This window comes from Microtus oregoni, unplaced genomic scaffold, assembly GCF_018167655.1.
Source record: "Microtus oregoni isolate MIOR12 unplaced genomic scaffold, Mior012 000028F_ref0000031, whole genome shotgun sequence".
Classification (NCBI taxonomy): Eukaryota; Metazoa; Chordata; class Mammalia; order Rodentia; family Cricetidae; genus Microtus; species Microtus oregoni.
Window position 1 is genome coordinate 16,412,070 of NW_024543087.1, and position 16,400 is coordinate 16,428,469.

Consider the following 16,400-nt stretch of genomic DNA (forward strand, 5'->3'; position numbering starts at 1 on the left):
CTACACCAGATGACCCGCGGAAGGCTTCGTAAATGGAAGGCATAATTTTATTATCGTTACAGAAAAATCAGTGGAAGAGAAACTACCAAACTGGTTTTTGTGCTATAATAATTGTTTTATAAAGTCTCGTTAGGTATGCATTTCTCCCTCTCTCGCATGCGGGCAACTTCCTGAACAGGAAGCAGACACAGAAGAGCTGCAGCAGCAGCCCTAGCCAGCATCCCCTTCCTGACTTAGAGCGTGCCCTCTGCAGGGGCTGCACCACAGAGAAGCCAGCTCCGTGAAGCCATGGCATTGCCCCAGAGGAGATGAGTGTGAGCTCTGTATTTCTGGCTCCCATTTGTCTGCTTACCCAGCCTCCCGGAGAGGCTAGGGGAAAAAGGGAGTGGGCACATTCATATGCAGGTGGTCAGGGCCAGGGTATTCCGGACTACTTTGGGCCCAATGTCTTGTCTGGGGATGGGGGTCTCCACAGGGAAGAACCAGGGCTGGGGATCTTTGGCTGACTCAGGCCTTAGGGCAGAGAAATGGGATGGCTCACGCCATTAATCCACCCCCAATCCCATAAGGAAAATAAATAAAATAAATACTGTTTAACTGTGTAGCCCCCCTCCCCACCAGCCTGGCCTACTTCCCCACCAGGGGCTGGCACCATCAACCTCAGTTCCTCTGGCTCATACTCTCCCAGAAACAGATTGGCTGCTCTCCAGATGGGTAGGGGGCCTGCCCTACCCAGCAGATGGAGAAACCAGGGCTGGGAGAATATACAGAGTTCAGGTGGTTAGGGCACGCCAGTGAATGGAGGCCTGGGTCCAGCCTCCAGGGTGAGATGAGGTCCTGCCTGTCTCTCTCCGCTCTGACACATGGCTCACCACAAACAGCCACATGGGACCTGGAGGCACTGACCTCAGAGTTGTGCGACAACCCCTCTTCCACCTGCCTTGTTCTTGTTGGCACTTTCTGATCCAGCTCTATGTATGCAGGCACCAGGGTGACCGAAGAAGGGACAGCAGGAACCCAGTCCAGCTGGGGCTTGTGTCCCCTCCAGGCTATAACGATGTGAGGCAGAGCAGGGTGCCGGGCCCTATCAGAGTTGGAAGGGGTACTGTCGGAGGTAGTCGGCCATGCGCCGGGGCAGCGGTAGGCAGTCCACGTCGGCCACCAGACGGTTGATGACGAGGCGACACAGATGTTGTAAGCTGCGGGCACTGCTTCTGCGCACAAAGGGCTGCACCAGTTTTAGATGCACAGCGGTAGCCGTGGGGAGGGGCAGGGTTGAGTCACCAGGTGCATCTTGTTTAGGTGCAGGCAGGGCTGGGGTGGGAACGGGATCCGGGCTGTCACTCCGGGTGTCAGCAGCACAGGAGGCCACATAGTGCTGCACAAGGCTGACCACATCTGGGAAGGCCAAGATTCGAGGTCTGGACAAGCAGTTGGAGTCCAGTCGGAAGCTGGAATCAGCATACTCGATGCGTACATTGGTGGGGCCACGGGTAGTTTTGACGGACAGCGTGAACAGGTAGCTGGGGTGGGTACTATCTCGTACTAGGAATGTACCCTCTGGCATCTTCTGTAGGTGTTGTCGGGCCTCGCTGGCCGTAATGGAACCCCAATACCATCCTAGACAAGCAGAGAGGAGGCCAAGGGACTGATCAGAAATTACCTAAAGGTACCAATCCAGGGTAGGCCAAGGTGGAGAGTCCCTTCACAGTTCCCTGGACAGGGATGTAGTTCTCCCATCAGACTTAGGGGCAGGGCCTTCCCAGATCAGAGTCAAAATCCCAAGAGCTTAGTTCCTCCATAGACTTCCCAGAACAAGGTCTGTTTTTCCCCTGAGACTTACCAGATTCCCGAAGGTAGGAGAACGTCTTGGCTATACACAGCAGGTCCTCCTCAGGGTCTAGCACCTTTGGTTCGCTCTCTGACTGGACAGGAGTCTCCTCTGCCACCTCCTCTGGGAATGCCCCAGTGGGCAAGGGCTGCATGGCTGACCCAGGCAGCTCCAGAGACTGGGCCCACAGAGGCCGCTGCCCAATTCTCTCCACAGCCAGCAAAGGACAAGATCTAAAGTGGGAAGACAGGTGACAGAGGTCTCACATATTCTTCATTTTAAAAAAAATCCTTTGATTGCTTCCACCAAATATATTGATTTAAAACAAACAAAAAACAAAGAACAGGGTCTCACTATGTAGCTCTGGTTGGCCTGGAACTTGTTATATAGACCAGGATGCCCTCACATTCACAGAGATCCACCTGCTTCTGTCTCCCAGATGCTGGGATTAAAGGGGTGCGCTACCACATCCAGCTCGTGTATACAGGTCTTTCCTTCTTGTTTTTTGGGGTGCTGGGAATCGACCTCAGAGGCTTACACACGCTCCATGTTCCACCACTGAACTATACCCATAACCCTGGTTTCCTAGACCCCACTCTCCTGCATTTACTGCATACAAACTAACCCTCATCTGGTATCACCAAAATCACAGGCCACTCCCCATGAGCATTTTCAGCCTTCCTACCACAAGAACGGGGGCTCTGTCCAAGCAAAAGCTATCTCCCAGTTGAGCTCTGACTGAGGTAGCCTGTCAATACCACTGTATCTCGCGGAGTCACAGGAAAAAGGAGGGTGGGATCCTCAGGGAATCTGGAGATTACAGGAGAAAGCCTAAGGTTACACGGTAGCTTCCTGTCAAGGGAAGTATCTGTTAGGGGGACCCCAGTCCACACTGGCTAGGACTTCAAGACTTCAACAAGCTTTTACCCATACCTGCCAGATTCCCGTCTTGGGCTCTGTTCCTCGCAGGCGAGGAGAGACAGTGGCCTCTAAAGGCACTGATGGCTCTCATCTCTCATAAATACGAGCACCCACCAAAGGACAGAACACTCAACCTACATTCCAGACTCCACCCTGTCGAGTCAGCCCTGCTATGCTGTGTGGTTTTGTGTACAGTTTGCTCTTGTTTCTGCTGTCATTTCCCCTCCTTCCAGATGAGCATCTACTTGCCCTGAGGGGTTTGGCCATTTAGAGAGCTGGGGTTAGGGGAACTAAAATGACTGAAATTCAAAGGAAGCCCACGGGGTGGGGGGTGGGGGGTGGGGGACAATCCAGGGGCTCTGCTTCCTGAGGAAGGAATGTTGGCTTTCTCTTATTTCTAATAAGATATGTGCCCAGGCCTCAGTTCTGTGTCTAGGCCCCTGTTGGATCTTAGGACCTCAAGATAATGAAACCCTAGGCTCTGCCACACTTGCTGTGGGAAGGCCATCTGTATCGGGTATTGCTTGTAAACAAGGGGTGGTTAGGAGCTGGTGGCAATCAGCAGGGACAGAAGCCAAACCTGACAGTGTAAGTGGTGTTTAGAAGGTCATGGTCATGAGAAGGGGTGACTAGCTCTGCCTGCCAAGGGTTTTTCCACACTCAAGCAGTCTGAGTATGCTGGGAGAGCTCTGGCGTCCCATTTAGGGAGCGAGAGGCAGAATTTTGAGGTGACCGGCCTGCTGTGGCTCATAGCCGATCCAGGTACCATCTGAGAGAATGTGGGCACCTAGCCAGTCATTCCACAAGCTCTGTGGTAAGCATGGCCAGACAACGTAGTGAGGCCTCTTGCACAGTCCCACATGTGTGTGTAGTGGCACTTCTGGGCTTAGTATCATGTCTAGGTGTAGAATGACTGTTTCTCCCCGCAGGTGGCTGGGGAGAGACTACATATCTAGGCATGGGAGTGTCTACCACTGTGTCATCGTGGTGGGGCCGAGGACTGGTGTGTTCCAAGAACCTGTGTGTGCACGTCTTGGAATCTAGCCATTAAGTCTGCCTGAGGACACATGCCAGTGAGATGAACCAAGCCCAGGGAGGTGGGATACACACACAAAATCTGTTAAAGATGTTGTTTCCCTAATACCCAACACTGTCCCTGAGGTTCCCAGGGGTCTTCAGTGAAGGCAAAGTCAAAGAGGCTGTGGGAACCAAGAATGGAGGAGGGGGCCATCCAAGAAGGAAGACAGGGTGTGGGTCTGCTGGGGAGTCCAAACTTCAGGTGAAAGAATGAACAAACATGATAGGAACGTCCCGGCACCTCCATGTCTTTCCTGGAGACCCAGGACTGCTTAGAGCCATGGCTCTTCAGCCCGGCCCCACCTTCCACTCTCCCTCACTTGGCACCATACCCACGTCAGTTAAAAAAGTTAAAAAACCACCACCAGACCACCACCCAGCTCTCCCTGACTTTGTAATACGCATGCATATGTATTTCCTCTCCTAGCGTTTCCTAAATTCCTGACTGATAGATGACCTAAGGGGACCCTGAAACAGTAAACAGGTGTGCGAAGACCACTCAGCTGGGGCCAAGACTTTGTCTTATCAAAGTCCCACTGCTACTACAGTCCCATATTCCGTGCCTTTGGGAAACCTTGGAGAAGGCAAGCAAAAGGCTTTGTCACACTGAAACCTCGATCTGGGCTAAAAAGAGGTGTGTGGGGTGCTCCTAACGGTGTTGGTTATTAGCCTTGGGAGAGTCAAAGACAGGCTGGTTTCCCCAAGAGCCTAAACACTAACCTAGAACAGAGCAATGGACACCTGAACACAGAGGGATCTTAGGGCTGGTCACCGATAGATAGGAACCGGAAGGCTAGGTAAACTCTGGGTTAAAAAAAGGTCTAGACTGGTAAACTCCATTCCGGAGGACCTCTTATAGTTGTTGCCCCTGAGATCTCAGGAATGGGGGCTCCTCCCACCGCTCGCCGGCCCCGTTTCCCTATCCTTACTACTAAGTGTGTGAGTGTGTGTGTGTGTGTGGGGGGGGGGATCCTAAGCGTAGCACTCGAGGTCCTCTCGTACTTCATCACCTCCAGCCGGTCAAGCCCTCCCAAATCCTGCAGCTAGCTGGAGGCCTGTGATCTCCAGCGCTTCCCGCACGGGGTATGGGCAGGGAGAGAGCTGCGCTTACCCCTGTACGCAAAGGACCATGTCCCAGAGGCAACGGCGGCTCGAGAGTCGGGGCTCGGCAGGACGGAAGCAGAAGGGAGCCAGTGGGTGTCGAGGGCACGAAGGTCAAGGTCCCGGGGCGCACGGGCGACAAGCACTGACTGAAAGATTTTGGAGCTAGCAGGCTGGAAGGACGAGGGGGACGGGCTGGGAGGGCGGGGCGGGGCCAGGCGCCTCCTAATCTTTTGTCCGCTGTGTCCCAGCCCTTCCCGGAAGCCGCATCTTCCTAGAACCGCAGGTTTTGCCGTGGCCGAGAGGGGAACAGGGGCGCTGGCTTCTAAGGCTTTGGACTGCGAAAGGAAACACCTTTGACAGATTTCCAAGAACTTTCCAGGAAAACTGGGCGGGAGCCCCATGACTTGACCAATAGCAGAGCTGGAGGTGGAGCCGAGCATCTGGACGGACCAATTGAAGTGCGTCGACATTGGACTGACGTGACTGAGTGAGGCGGGACCTAGAGACCGGTAGAGAGAAGACTGGGTTGGGGGCAAGTTAGAAAGAAGGGTGCGATTCTGGCAACTTGAAGCCAGATTGCCTTCGTTTACTCTGCTTCTTTGGGGATGGGTGCGCTTATCTCCCCTGGAACTACAGCGCGGGGCAGGGTCTGGGCCGGTCCTCCTAGCTAGCCGTTCCTAGCTGATCGGACGTTGTGTTAGGACTCCCTATTGGGTTTCGCTTACAGCAGGACACTGTGTGTGGAGTTGCCGGGAGGTAGGTGGCGTGATGTGAGATCTGGAGAGAGACTTAGGGAGAGGCGCGGAGTGCATAAGGGGGCCTAAAAGGATTCAGGTTAATCTTTTGTATCAAATGAGTCTGTCCCACCCGTGCTTGATCTCTGAGTGTACCTCCAGTCATGGAAATTATCCCCCTGAGAGGTAAACGGAGACAATCAGCTCCCAGATAGCTCCAGTCTATGGCTTAGTGAGGCACAACCAAATGCTGCGAGAACAGAGTTCAAACAAAGATAGTTTGGGGATAGGAGCAAAGAGGTAGGGGACAGAACAGTGACACTGCTCTCTTGTAAAACAAGAGAACTTGCTATGTTTATTCCCATTAACTCACTAGGGAGAATTAAAAAGAGAGAGAGAGAAAAGAAAAAAAAAAGATCCAGACTGACCTGGAACTCAGTAGGAAGACCAGGCTATCCCCAAACTTCTGAGTACAGGCTTCCATTGTGGAATTACAGGCTAAGCCATCATGTCCAGTTTACCAAGGAGCATATTAAAGGACTGTAGGGTCTATTGAGAACCTCCTCCCAAACCTTGGTCCAGGATATGGGGAGATGAGATCTGGAGAGCCAGTAGCATCCACTACTTCTACACCCATCAGGGTCCAGTACATTTGTCTCTTCCCTCCACACAAGTCACTCCACCCAGCTTCCTCAGAAAGGGTGGCTACAAGATCTTTGGCAGGGATGACAGGTTTCTGGCAATGTGTAGAATCTTGAATAATAATGTCTGGGTTTTCCCCAGCACAGATAAGGCTCTGGGTGCCCCACCCAAGATAGGGAGCTGAAGATAAAACTCTGTAAAAGGGGAAGAGTACTGAGTGAGGATCAGAAATGACTCCAAGGGACCCAATTCTCTGTATCTGCCTTGAAGGGGAAGCTAGGCTTCAGGTTAACCCAATCAGGGCTCCCAGAAAAAGAAGCCAGTTTCTTGGGAATATGGTGGGCGTGGAGCTGGGGTATCTAGAGAGCAGGAAATCCCTCCCTGGGTGGCAGCTAACTCTTCAATAGGAGCTATCTATTGCCACATTGCTATGAAGATAAGGGGATTTCACAGGTGTCATGCAACCAAGCTGTAATTTTCCTTTTCAAAATGTGGTGTGTGTGTGTTCATGTTTTCAAGTGCCATGGCACTCACGTGAAGTCAGAGGGCACAGCCATGTGAGTCCCAGGGTTCCAACTAAGGTTGTCAGGCTTGGTGGCAATCATCTTGATGTGCTGGTCTGTTTCACTGGCCCCCAGAGCTGTGGTGGCGAACTTGGATCTTTTTGATGCACATGTCAAGTGCTCTACCCTAAGACGGTGTCCCTGCCAGTTCACTGTGACTACGGAACACGCACCATGTGCTAGACACTCAGCAAATTCCAAGTTTATTCTGCCGTCACAACTACCAAGATAATGCCATCTTTTATGTGAGGAAGCCAAGGCACAGGCTACAGTGTGCCTTTGGTTGTATGACTAGCAAATAGTGGGTTGCAACCAAAGCCCTCCAACCTTCCACAGGCTTCTCTTCTAGGTGGAGGTAGCCTGCAAACTCTTTGGCATCCTTCTCTGTCCTCACTCTAGTTTGTATCGGGGCACCTAGCTATCCCCTTGAAAGCATCTCCTATAGAGGTCAGGGATTAGAAACCCCAAGTGGTTTGGCTCCCCAATAGTCTTTTGTGGATTTGACAGTGTTATGTATCCACTTGTGTGCTGGGAATCGTGGCGGGCCCAAACGACAAACTGCCCACCTACCTGCTTCATTCAAGCTTTGCGAGTAACTTTGGCCATTTCCTTATTACCTCTCCAGTCCCTGACTGCGCCTCTTGATCAGACCCCTCCCTGACTGCTGGGCCCACACTGCCACCTAGTGGCGCTCCTTCTTAAGACCTCACTAGCCATATATCCAGAGGTCGTTGTTTCTAGTGTATTCTGCCCCAGGCACTGTATGGATTCCGGTCGCTGCAGGACACTTTGCCTCTCCCCCCCCCCCGCCCCCCGAAAAATCACAATATGGATCACAAGAATAAACATCAATATTCCCTCAATATCTGCTTCTATCCTTTCACCATGAAGGTTTCCTTTCATCAAAAGGCAGCTGTGGTGGGGAGCAGGGACTGGCCTCCACCAGGCACTTACTGAATGGTCTATTGGTCACTGTAAGCTATTTCAAAGGTCCCAGTCTCTGTTACCTTGTCCACACTATTACAAAGGGCTAAGTGGCAGAGTTTGCTGCTATGAAGCCAACCTGCCTACACCCATCCTATGTTTTGAATCTTTTTTTTTTTTTTTTTTTTTGAATTTTCGAGACAGGGTTTCTCCGTGGCTTTTTGGTTCCTGTCCTGGAACTAGTTCTTGTAGACCAAGCTGGCCTCGGCCTCGAACTCACAGAGATCCGCCTGCCTCTGCCTCCCGAGTGCTGGGATTAAAGGCGTGCGCCACCACCGCCCGGCTTGTTTTGAATCTTTTTGTCAGTGTGAACGGGACATGGTTCCGGGTGGCTGCAGCAGCACAAGCATCGAGAAGAAGCTACATAGTCTGATTTACCTGGGTTAAATGAACATCTGGAAAACCTCCGTTTATGATTGATATGGTAAATCTGTGTTTATGTAAACATAGACATTTACATTTAGATTTTATCAGTGTGCATATTTGTGTGCACGCACACACACGCACATAGTTAAACATGCCACACGGTGAGTGGAAAGGTTAGAAGGCAACTTTGTGGAGTCTACTTTGTCCTTACATCTTTGCATAGGTCCTAGGGATTGAACCTAAGTCTGGGCTTATGTAGGAAGTACACACTTACCCACTGAGCCATCTCACTAACCCAGGAAGGGCATTTTTTTTATTAGACTACTTACTTTATATACCTCAGTGTATATACTCTGTAGCAAGCAAGTTTGACTTCTATGAAGATAAGTTTTAACAAAAATACAGCTTATGGTGGCTCACATCTGTAATTCTAAAACTTGCGAGGTTGAGGCAGGAAGCTCAGGAATTGAAGGCCATCCTTGTCTATTTAGTGAGTTTGAGGTCAGCTTGGGCTACACAAGACCTTGTCTCAAAAAAAAAATAAATTTAATTCTTTCTGAAATGCCCAGAGATGGGTTCATATGGTGGTGTTCTTGGTTCTCATCATTACTTAAAGGAAAGCTTAAACAATGTCGGGAGCCCTCAATGTCCTCAAATTCCTTGAGGCTGGGACCCACTTAGGGGGCCCAACATTGACCTTCAGATGGAGCAGTACATCTACAGAAGGAAAAGTGTGGTGCCTGCATCAGAAATCTGAAGAGGACCTAGAAGTTGTCACTTGCAGCTCAGGCTATTGCTGCCATTGAGAATGCTGCTGATGTCAGCATCATCTCCTCCGGCAACACCGGCCAGCCAGCGAGCCCTGCCCAAGTTTACTGTGGCCACTGAAGCACTCCAATTGCTGCCACCTCACTAACCAGATCCAACCAGCCTTCAGGGAGGCTTCTAGTGGTGACTGATCTTGGAGCTGACCATCAGTCCCTCACAGAGATGTCTCATGTCAACCTGCCCACCACTGCTTTGTGTAACACAGACTCTGTGGACATTACCATCCCAGGCAAACACAAGAGAGCTCACTCAGTGGGTTTGATGTGGTGGATGTTGGCCCCGGAAGTACTTTGCATGCCTGACACTGTCTCCAATGAACACCTTTGGGAGGTTATGCCTGATCTTCTACAGAGACGGGGTGAGACTGGGGAGAAGCAGCCTGCTGCCGAGAAGACTGTGACCAAGGAGGAATTCCAGGGTGAATGGACTGTGCCAGCTCCTGAGTCACTGTCGCTACCCAGAGGTGGCAGGCTGGTCTGAGGGTATGCAGGTGCCCTCTGTACCCATACAGAAGTTCTCTCCTGAAGGCTGGAGTGCCCAGGCACCCACTGAGAAGTGGTCAGTAGCTCCCACAGTGCAGGCCACTGAGTGGATGGAGTCACCACTGAGTGGTTCTGAGCGGCTCTGCAAACACCTGAGCAAAGGTAAATATGATGGAAGGAAAATAAAGTTATTTTATTTTATTTTTTTGGCTTTTTCAAGGTAGGGTTTGTCTGTAGCGTTGGAGTCTGTCCTGGAATTAACTCTTGTAGACCAGGCTGGCCTCAAACTCACAGAGATCTTCCTCCCTCTGCCTCCCAAGTGCTGGGATTAAAGGCATGGACCACCACCACCCGGCTTTGGGTATTTTTTTTTTGTTTGTTTTTTTGAGACAGGATTTCCCTCTGTAGCCCTAGTTGTAGTGATATTTCATTTGTATTTTAATAAATAAAGCTTGCCTGAAGATCAGAGAGTAAAACAGTCACTGTGGTCAGCCTTGATGACAATGATGACACACACCTTTAATCCAGTAACCACACTAGTTTGCCATAGAAACCGGACACTAGAGTCAATTATAAAATGGAGAAGACAACTCTCAGACAGTCTCATCCTGAGAATTCCTGGAGGTAGGATTGTCATTTCTGACTGAGGTAGAAATAAGAGCCAGTGGCTGGCTGTTTTGCTTTTCTGACCTTCAGGTTGAACCCCAATATAAGTCTCTGAGTTTTTATTAATCATGCTACACCTAGTTGTCCTGGAACTAATTCTGAAGACCATGCTGGCCTCGAAGTCAGAGATCCGCCTGCCTCTGCTTCCTGAGTGCTGCCTTTTGCCTCGGGGCTTATTACCTTTCTTCTGTACATCTTACTTCCACTGCTTCTCTGTGTCTGGCTGACTGGCTGGCATCTCCTTTGTTTTCCCACTTCTTTCATTCTTTCTTCTTCTCTTGTTGTTCTCCTATTTATTCTCTGTCCACCAGCCCACCTATCCTTTCTCTGCCTAGCTATTGGCTATTTAGCTCTTTATTAGATCAGTCAGGTGCCTTAGGCAGGCAAGGTGAAACAAATTCAATATGTCTTTACATAGATAAACACAATCCTTATATCGTTAAACAAATGCAGCATAAAAGAATGTAACACACCTTTAACAGTTATAGTAATATTCTACAGCATAAACGTAACACATCTTTGCTTGGTTAAAATAAGATTCCACAAGAGCGTGAGTGCCTGTGTAAGGGTACACTTGCACATGTGAATGAGTAGAACAAAGAAGGACACACCGTGCGAAGAGGCCATTATTTGAGAGACCCCAACTTTGAGGTTGTGCTTTGGGGTTGAAATGGGGGCTCTCTTGCTTGTTGCAGGCTTCAAGTAGGTCACGTGCCCTCTCTGGGCTTGTTTCTCTTGTGTGTTTTCACTGTGTGTCTGAAGGGATGGTCATCTCTTCCTTCCCTGTCTCAGTGAGGCCATGTTGTTTATGTAGAACATTTCCTGGTCTACAGGAAGAGCTTCTTATGATCAGAGGAGGCTCTTATCTTGGGACCTCTGCAACTGATGGTTATCTTGGGACCTCTGCGCCACTTATTGTTTCTAACTTAAAAGATACCTGGAGATGACAGAGTCACCAGTTCTGGAGGAGACGGGCTGAGCCTTCTGCACACAGAGAGTACCCACAAATAGTTGCTGCACTCTTCAGAAAGTGGTTATCTGCAACGGGGTGCAGTTGTACAGTTGATAGAAGGGCATCAAGTTCCTGCTAGCTGGGAACTAATTCTCTGACAATTGGGGATGTGCAGCCCATGCATCTTTGTATGTGTTGTGGTGGAAGGCTATAGAGAAGGTCTTCAAAGTCACTAATTCCTGGGCCAGGAGATTTATATACCGTGAAGGTAGACGCCTTTATGTGGGACAGAGGTCCTGGTGACTGAAGTTCTGAATATAACCTATAGAGGGCAGCAGAGACCTGCTCAGATGGCCTGCCTATAGTGCAGTCCACTTTCCAAAACTCTCAAATCACTCCTTGCAGTTCCTCAGCTTGTGGGTTGTGGATATGGTCGGATGATTTGCCACAAGAGACACAATCTCGATCTCTGTGGCTCTCGTCGAGTTTTTTTTCCTTCATGGGCGCCTCTGATTCTTCTGTATTTCTTCTGGGAAAGCTGACTCGAGATATCCATGACTGGCTAAGATGGACTGAGAATGAAGTTGATGCCTAAACGCAGAAAGGGAAATTTCAAGGCTAATAGAGAATCTGTCTCTAGGGTGGGAGAAAGGGAGTTTAATGTTTAATTAATCTATATTTATTTATTTATTTGGTTTATCGAGACAGGGTTTCTCTGTGTAATAGCCCTAGCTGTACTAGAACTTGTTTTGTAGATCAGGCTGGCCTCCAACATAGAGAGCCACCTTCATCAGTGCTGGGATTAAAGGTGTGCACGACTACGCCCGGCTGTTTTTTTTTTAATTATTATTTTTTTAAAAAAGACATAGCCTCACGATGTAGCCTAGGTTAACCTCGAACTCAAAATTTTCTTGCCTAAGTCTTCTTTGTGCAGGTGTTCATCACCATGACCGGAGACTTAAAACAGAACCAAAAGCGCAAACCATAATAAGGCGAAAAGCCTTCTTTATTTATCGATGCACCCGACCAAGTGGAAAAATCAAAATTTCTGATTCAAGTATATCCCAGGCGTGTTCACCCGGTGGCTGCTGCAGGACAGCATGAATGTGGCCCCAAACCATTTATAGCTGACAAGTAAATTGCAAAGCCAAAAGGCTGGTCAGAAAGTACACAGAAAGAAAAGTTGCCTAGTGCTAGAGAGGTACCCTAAACCACCAGGGACTGAAGAGTGGCGAATCAAACAACATACCACTTCGCAGGGCAGGTTGGCAAAAAATAAGTTGAATTCTAGAGCGCTTAGCCACCTGAAAAGTCGGGAGTCTAGCAAGCCCCCTGACAGTGTGCAAGAGCCCTTAGACAAAACGTCTTGCGCTGTCATTTTTCTAGGTCGCGGATAAAATCCGAGGCTCTTAAAGCAGTTGGAGGAGTTTCTGCCAGCGTCCCAGCCACTTCAGGAGGCCACGCCCCCATCTTGTCCGGGCTCAGGGCGGAGCCTGCCAGGGACTGTGTGCCCTGTCTTGCCCAGCCCAGACCCGCCTGGCCCTTTAAGGCTGACCTAGCGGGGCCCCAAGTCCGGATGACGTGCCGGGAAGGGGGGTAGGGGTCACGTGGGCCGCGGGCGGCGAGACTCCGGCCCAGGGCGCCCCTCGGCTGCTGGCTCCCGGGATCACTATCCCTTGCCCCTCTCGTGTGCTGCAGGGCTTCCGTCTAGTGCATTGCCTCCAAGTGCGCCTTCGCCAGGTACGCTTTCCCTGGGCCCCAGTAAGGCCAGCTCTCCAGGATCTGGTGGCTACACAGCGCCGGATTCCTTCCCGTCTCGACACGTGCCTGGACTGAGGGACACCCCCCCCCCCCCCCCCCCCAGCACGTAGGTACTCTCAGGCAGTTTCCAGCTTGTCTTGGGCCAGCAGCCCAGTCAGTCTAGTTGTGGAGAAACCAAGGCTGGGGTGTGTCCAAAAAGTCCCTGTGCCGAGTGACTCTTTCCCTTTCCCTCAGGTGCCTCTGGACGCGCCAGGCTGGGGCTACCTCCGAGCGCCCCGTGGGGGCCATGGATGGCGAGACAGCAGGGGAGAGGGGGAGTCTTGTGCCCCCTCAGGGTGCACTCGGTGGACCCACCTCGGGCGGTACTCAGGCACTAGGTGTACGACGAGAGCCCAAGAAGTACGCGGTGACTGACGACTACCAGCTCTCCAAGCAGGTGCTGGGCCTGGGTGTGAACGGCAAGGTGCTGGAGTGCTACCATCGGCGCACTGGGCAGAAGTGTGCCTTGAAGGTTAGTGACCCATCTCTCTGAGGGCCGGGGTGACCTGGAGTGTCCAACAGCAGATACTTGTGGGGGTTATGTCCAGGGTCTCTATTAACCATCTACACTTGGCATCATATTTTATTTTTATACTCTTCCTCTAAGATCGGACTCATGGTTCTCCCAGCCTCACACATGGGGAAATAGAGGCTCAACCTACCCAAGCTCGGGGTGTGTCCCAGAGAGCAAGGGGGAGGAGTCAGTGCGAGTAAAGCGGCTGTACCCGGAAGGTGGGAGGGAGTGGCTGTCCTCACTGGTTTCTAGCTTGGGATTTGTGTTCAGGCCCAAGAGGGGCTCTTACTGCTTGGCGATATCCCCCCCCCCCCCCACACACACAAGTAGCTCCTGCTATGGAGATGGGTCTAAGTATCGCTCTACCGGAGGCTGAGCCCCCAAGGATCAGAGTGGCCTGCTGCTTCCTTATTGCCCCTGCCTGCTTTAGGCTTTACTATGAGCCTTTTGGAGCTAGTTAGTGAGGCAAAGACTAATTAATGCCCATCACAGCTTAGGATGCTCTTTGACTACTGGGCTCTTGATGAAGTGTTTGCCCTTTGTGGAAAGGGGAAAGCTCTGCCCTAGGCTGACCCACCCTGGACAAATGACGAGCAGCCATTTAGAGTCTCACCATACCCAAGGTTCCCTAGAAGCCTGGCACACTGATGTTGCTGGAATGGGGGTGTGGCTTGGAGGAGCTGACCTCACTATCTGAATCTGGCTCCAGGCACCCAGTTCCAGTCCAAGAGCCCGGACCCCTACTCGTGGTCCCACCCCACTCCTCTCCTGTTCCTTCAGAATCCCTCAAATTGTCTGCCACTGGGAAGCTGACCCAATTGGAGGTCATGCCATTGGCCCCTGGATGGCACAGCATGGCGGAGAGTGACTCTCGGAAGTGAGTTTAGTAAAGGTCTGTTTACAAGTTGCCAGCAGCAGCCAGGGTGCAGAGTCCTATAGAGGTGGCTGTAATCTCTACCAAGTGTGTGTGTGTGTGTGCCAGCTTTGTGGCCTTGGGTGATACCTTGGGCGGTTGTAGTTAAGTCTCTGACTTTGTTTAGGGAGAAAGAGCAGGAGTTGGTGTGAACCTGAAATGAGAACCTGTTATAGGTCTGGAACCGGCCTCGAGAGGCTTCCGGACTTATGTAAGACACAGGAGCTGCAAAGGGTTCGAGTGAGGCCCCGGGCCCCATTCTTTGTCTTTCTCTGGTGTATCAGAAGGGGCCAGCACAACCTCTGCCTCAGTGACTGTGAACATAATGTTTCAGTGGCTTCACCTTGTGGGGGACGGGGAGGATGGCATCTTCTCACTCATAATTTCTGTCCTCTGCCCAGAAGAGCAAGAATATATTGGGGACCTCAGCATAGTCCTAGACCTGGGCCCAGGGAACTCAGCTGGCCTGGAATGGGTCCTGACCCTTTCCCTGGCTGCTCTAGCTCAGCCTAGGAGAAGGTCATGGACTCTGTGCCTTTGTGCCTCCCTAGAGGCACAAAGTTTGTTAGGCTGTCCTGTTCTGACCTTGTGGTCTGACTTGGCCAAGCCATTCCTTTTTTATGCCCATCTTTAGGCTTTGTTGCCTGAGAGGTCAGAAGGTACCTAGTGGGAAACCTAGATGCAACAGGCACGCAAACTCTGATCATTGTTCCAGTGGCTTCTAGCATTCAGTAGGACCCTAGAGGAGCAGGCCCTTGCCCTCTTCCCCTTTCTCTCTGCGCTGACCACTGGCTTGTTCTGCTTGCCCTCATGCACAGCAAGGCTTCTCTCCCCAGGCCAGCTTCTGTGACCAGCAGAGCTTTCCTGGCGCCCCAAGCACTTATGCTGTGCTGTTGGAACTGGAGGGCGGGGTGCCTCAGGGGGAATATGGAGGCGTGCAGGCTTCGTACCCCTGCTGACATCTTGTGCTCCTCCCAGGCCTAACTGAGTAAAAGCAGATGTGGTCCCGGTACTTAGTGTCTTCAAGTGAAAATAAAAATTGAAGGCCCTGGGGAGACATGGGGAGTCCACACGGAGGAGAGCAGGTAGGGCCCCTTTTTCTGTTCCTGCTGCTAGACGACAGGCCTGAGACCCTTCCTTTCCGATCACCACAGCCTGCTGGAGTGCCCCCTGGGCTCCCAGTGCCTCCTTTTCTCTTCTTTGTTAAAGAGAACGGAGGTGGGGTGGGGTATCTCCTGTAGAGTCTTCCAGGTTGGGTCTGTACAGTGAACATCCTCCTCCCAGAATCAAGATCAGGAAGTTGACTGGTTACCTCAGCCCGAACAGTTCTTGCTCATTGGTGTTGATGGCTGAGGTAAGCTCGGCTGCTCCGGATGCCTGCTGTGTAGGCCCACGTGATGTCCTGAAGCACAGTGCCACAGAGGAGAGATTGGAAATACATCCTCCAGACCAGGAGATATTGGTTGGCGTCACCAGAGTCTTGATGTCACCAGGGTCTTGGACTTGACTCTGTACCCTTTGAGCCTCTGAGTATGGCATACAAGGCTCTTGCAGTTCAGTCCTCTGGTCTTTGCTTCTGTGAAGGTGTCATGCCCCTGTGGAGGCTCAGTTCCACTACCACCCTTCCAGAAAGCTGTTCCGACTCTGCGTTTTGGAGCAATGGAAACTTCTTTGCCCCTAAAGCTATTTCTTAAAGCTCCCTGCAGCACCTGGGCCCAGGGCCTGGTATATGGTAGTGGCTTCTCGACGCTTATTGACATAACCAAGCTCAAGGACCTGGACTTTTTCTAATCTCTCCCACAGTCTCGCTGAGATTAATGACAGGAAAATGCTGTTTCCCAGTCTAAAGGCCTGGAACGTCACAAAGGAATACAGCAGCTTCGCTGTCCCAGATAGAGGCCCCTGGGAGGCCTGTGGAGGAAGGAAGTTTATCCTTCAGTGAGGTCCTTTCTGCCACTTATCTGCCACTGGGCCACACCTGTGAGCACAGGGGCTTTCTCCACCCAGGACGCCAGGAAGAAGG

General features: G+C 51.2%; 2 protein-coding genes and 1 pseudogene across 2 annotated transcripts in view; 2 read left to right on the forward strand and 1 right to left on the reverse strand.

Annotated features, from left to right (window-relative positions):
* Positions 1 to 33: 33 nt before the first annotated feature.
* Positions 34 to 5,334, reverse strand: Cish (cytokine inducible SH2 containing protein). The gene is made up of 3 exons (XM_041676718.1): positions 4,941 to 5,334; positions 1,844 to 2,064; positions 34 to 1,620 (listed from the first exon to the last, which is right to left on the reverse strand). The coding sequence occupies exons 1-3, from the start codon at positions 4,958 to 4,960 to the stop codon at positions 1,088 to 1,090; spliced, it is 774 nt and encodes a 257-aa protein (XP_041532652.1). The 5' UTR covers positions 4,961 to 5,334; the 3' UTR covers positions 34 to 1,087.
* Positions 5,335 to 8,851: 3,517 nt separating this feature from the next.
* On the forward strand, positions 8,852 to 12,986 carry LOC121464535 (annotated as a pseudogene).
* The window catches only part of Mapkapk3 (MAPK activated protein kinase 3), a 32,208-nt gene continuing 28,489 nt past the window's right edge, over positions 12,682 to 16,400 (forward strand). Inside the window, exons 1-2 of the mRNA XM_041677517.1 lie at positions 12,682 to 12,890; positions 13,146 to 13,422. Of these exons, the coding sequence (XP_041533451.1) occupies positions 13,198 to 13,422 (225 nt within the window). The 5' untranslated portion in view covers positions 12,682 to 12,890; positions 13,146 to 13,197. The remainder of the gene's footprint in view (positions 12,891 to 13,145; positions 13,423 to 16,400) is intronic.

Excerpts from the sequence above, each read along its gene's own strand:
- Cish (XM_041676718.1), bottom strand. The coding sequence starts at position 4,960 with ATGGTCCTTTGCGTACAGGG. Across the intron at positions 2,065-4,940 it reads ATGGTCCTTTGCGTACAGGG|ATCTTGTCCTTTGCTGGCTG; the intron begins GTAAGCGCAGCT and ends TTCCCACTTTAG. Across the intron at positions 1,621-1,843 it reads CTCCTACCTTCGGGAATCTG|GATGGTATTGGGGTTCCATT; the intron begins GTAAGTCTCAGG and ends CTGCTTGTCTAG.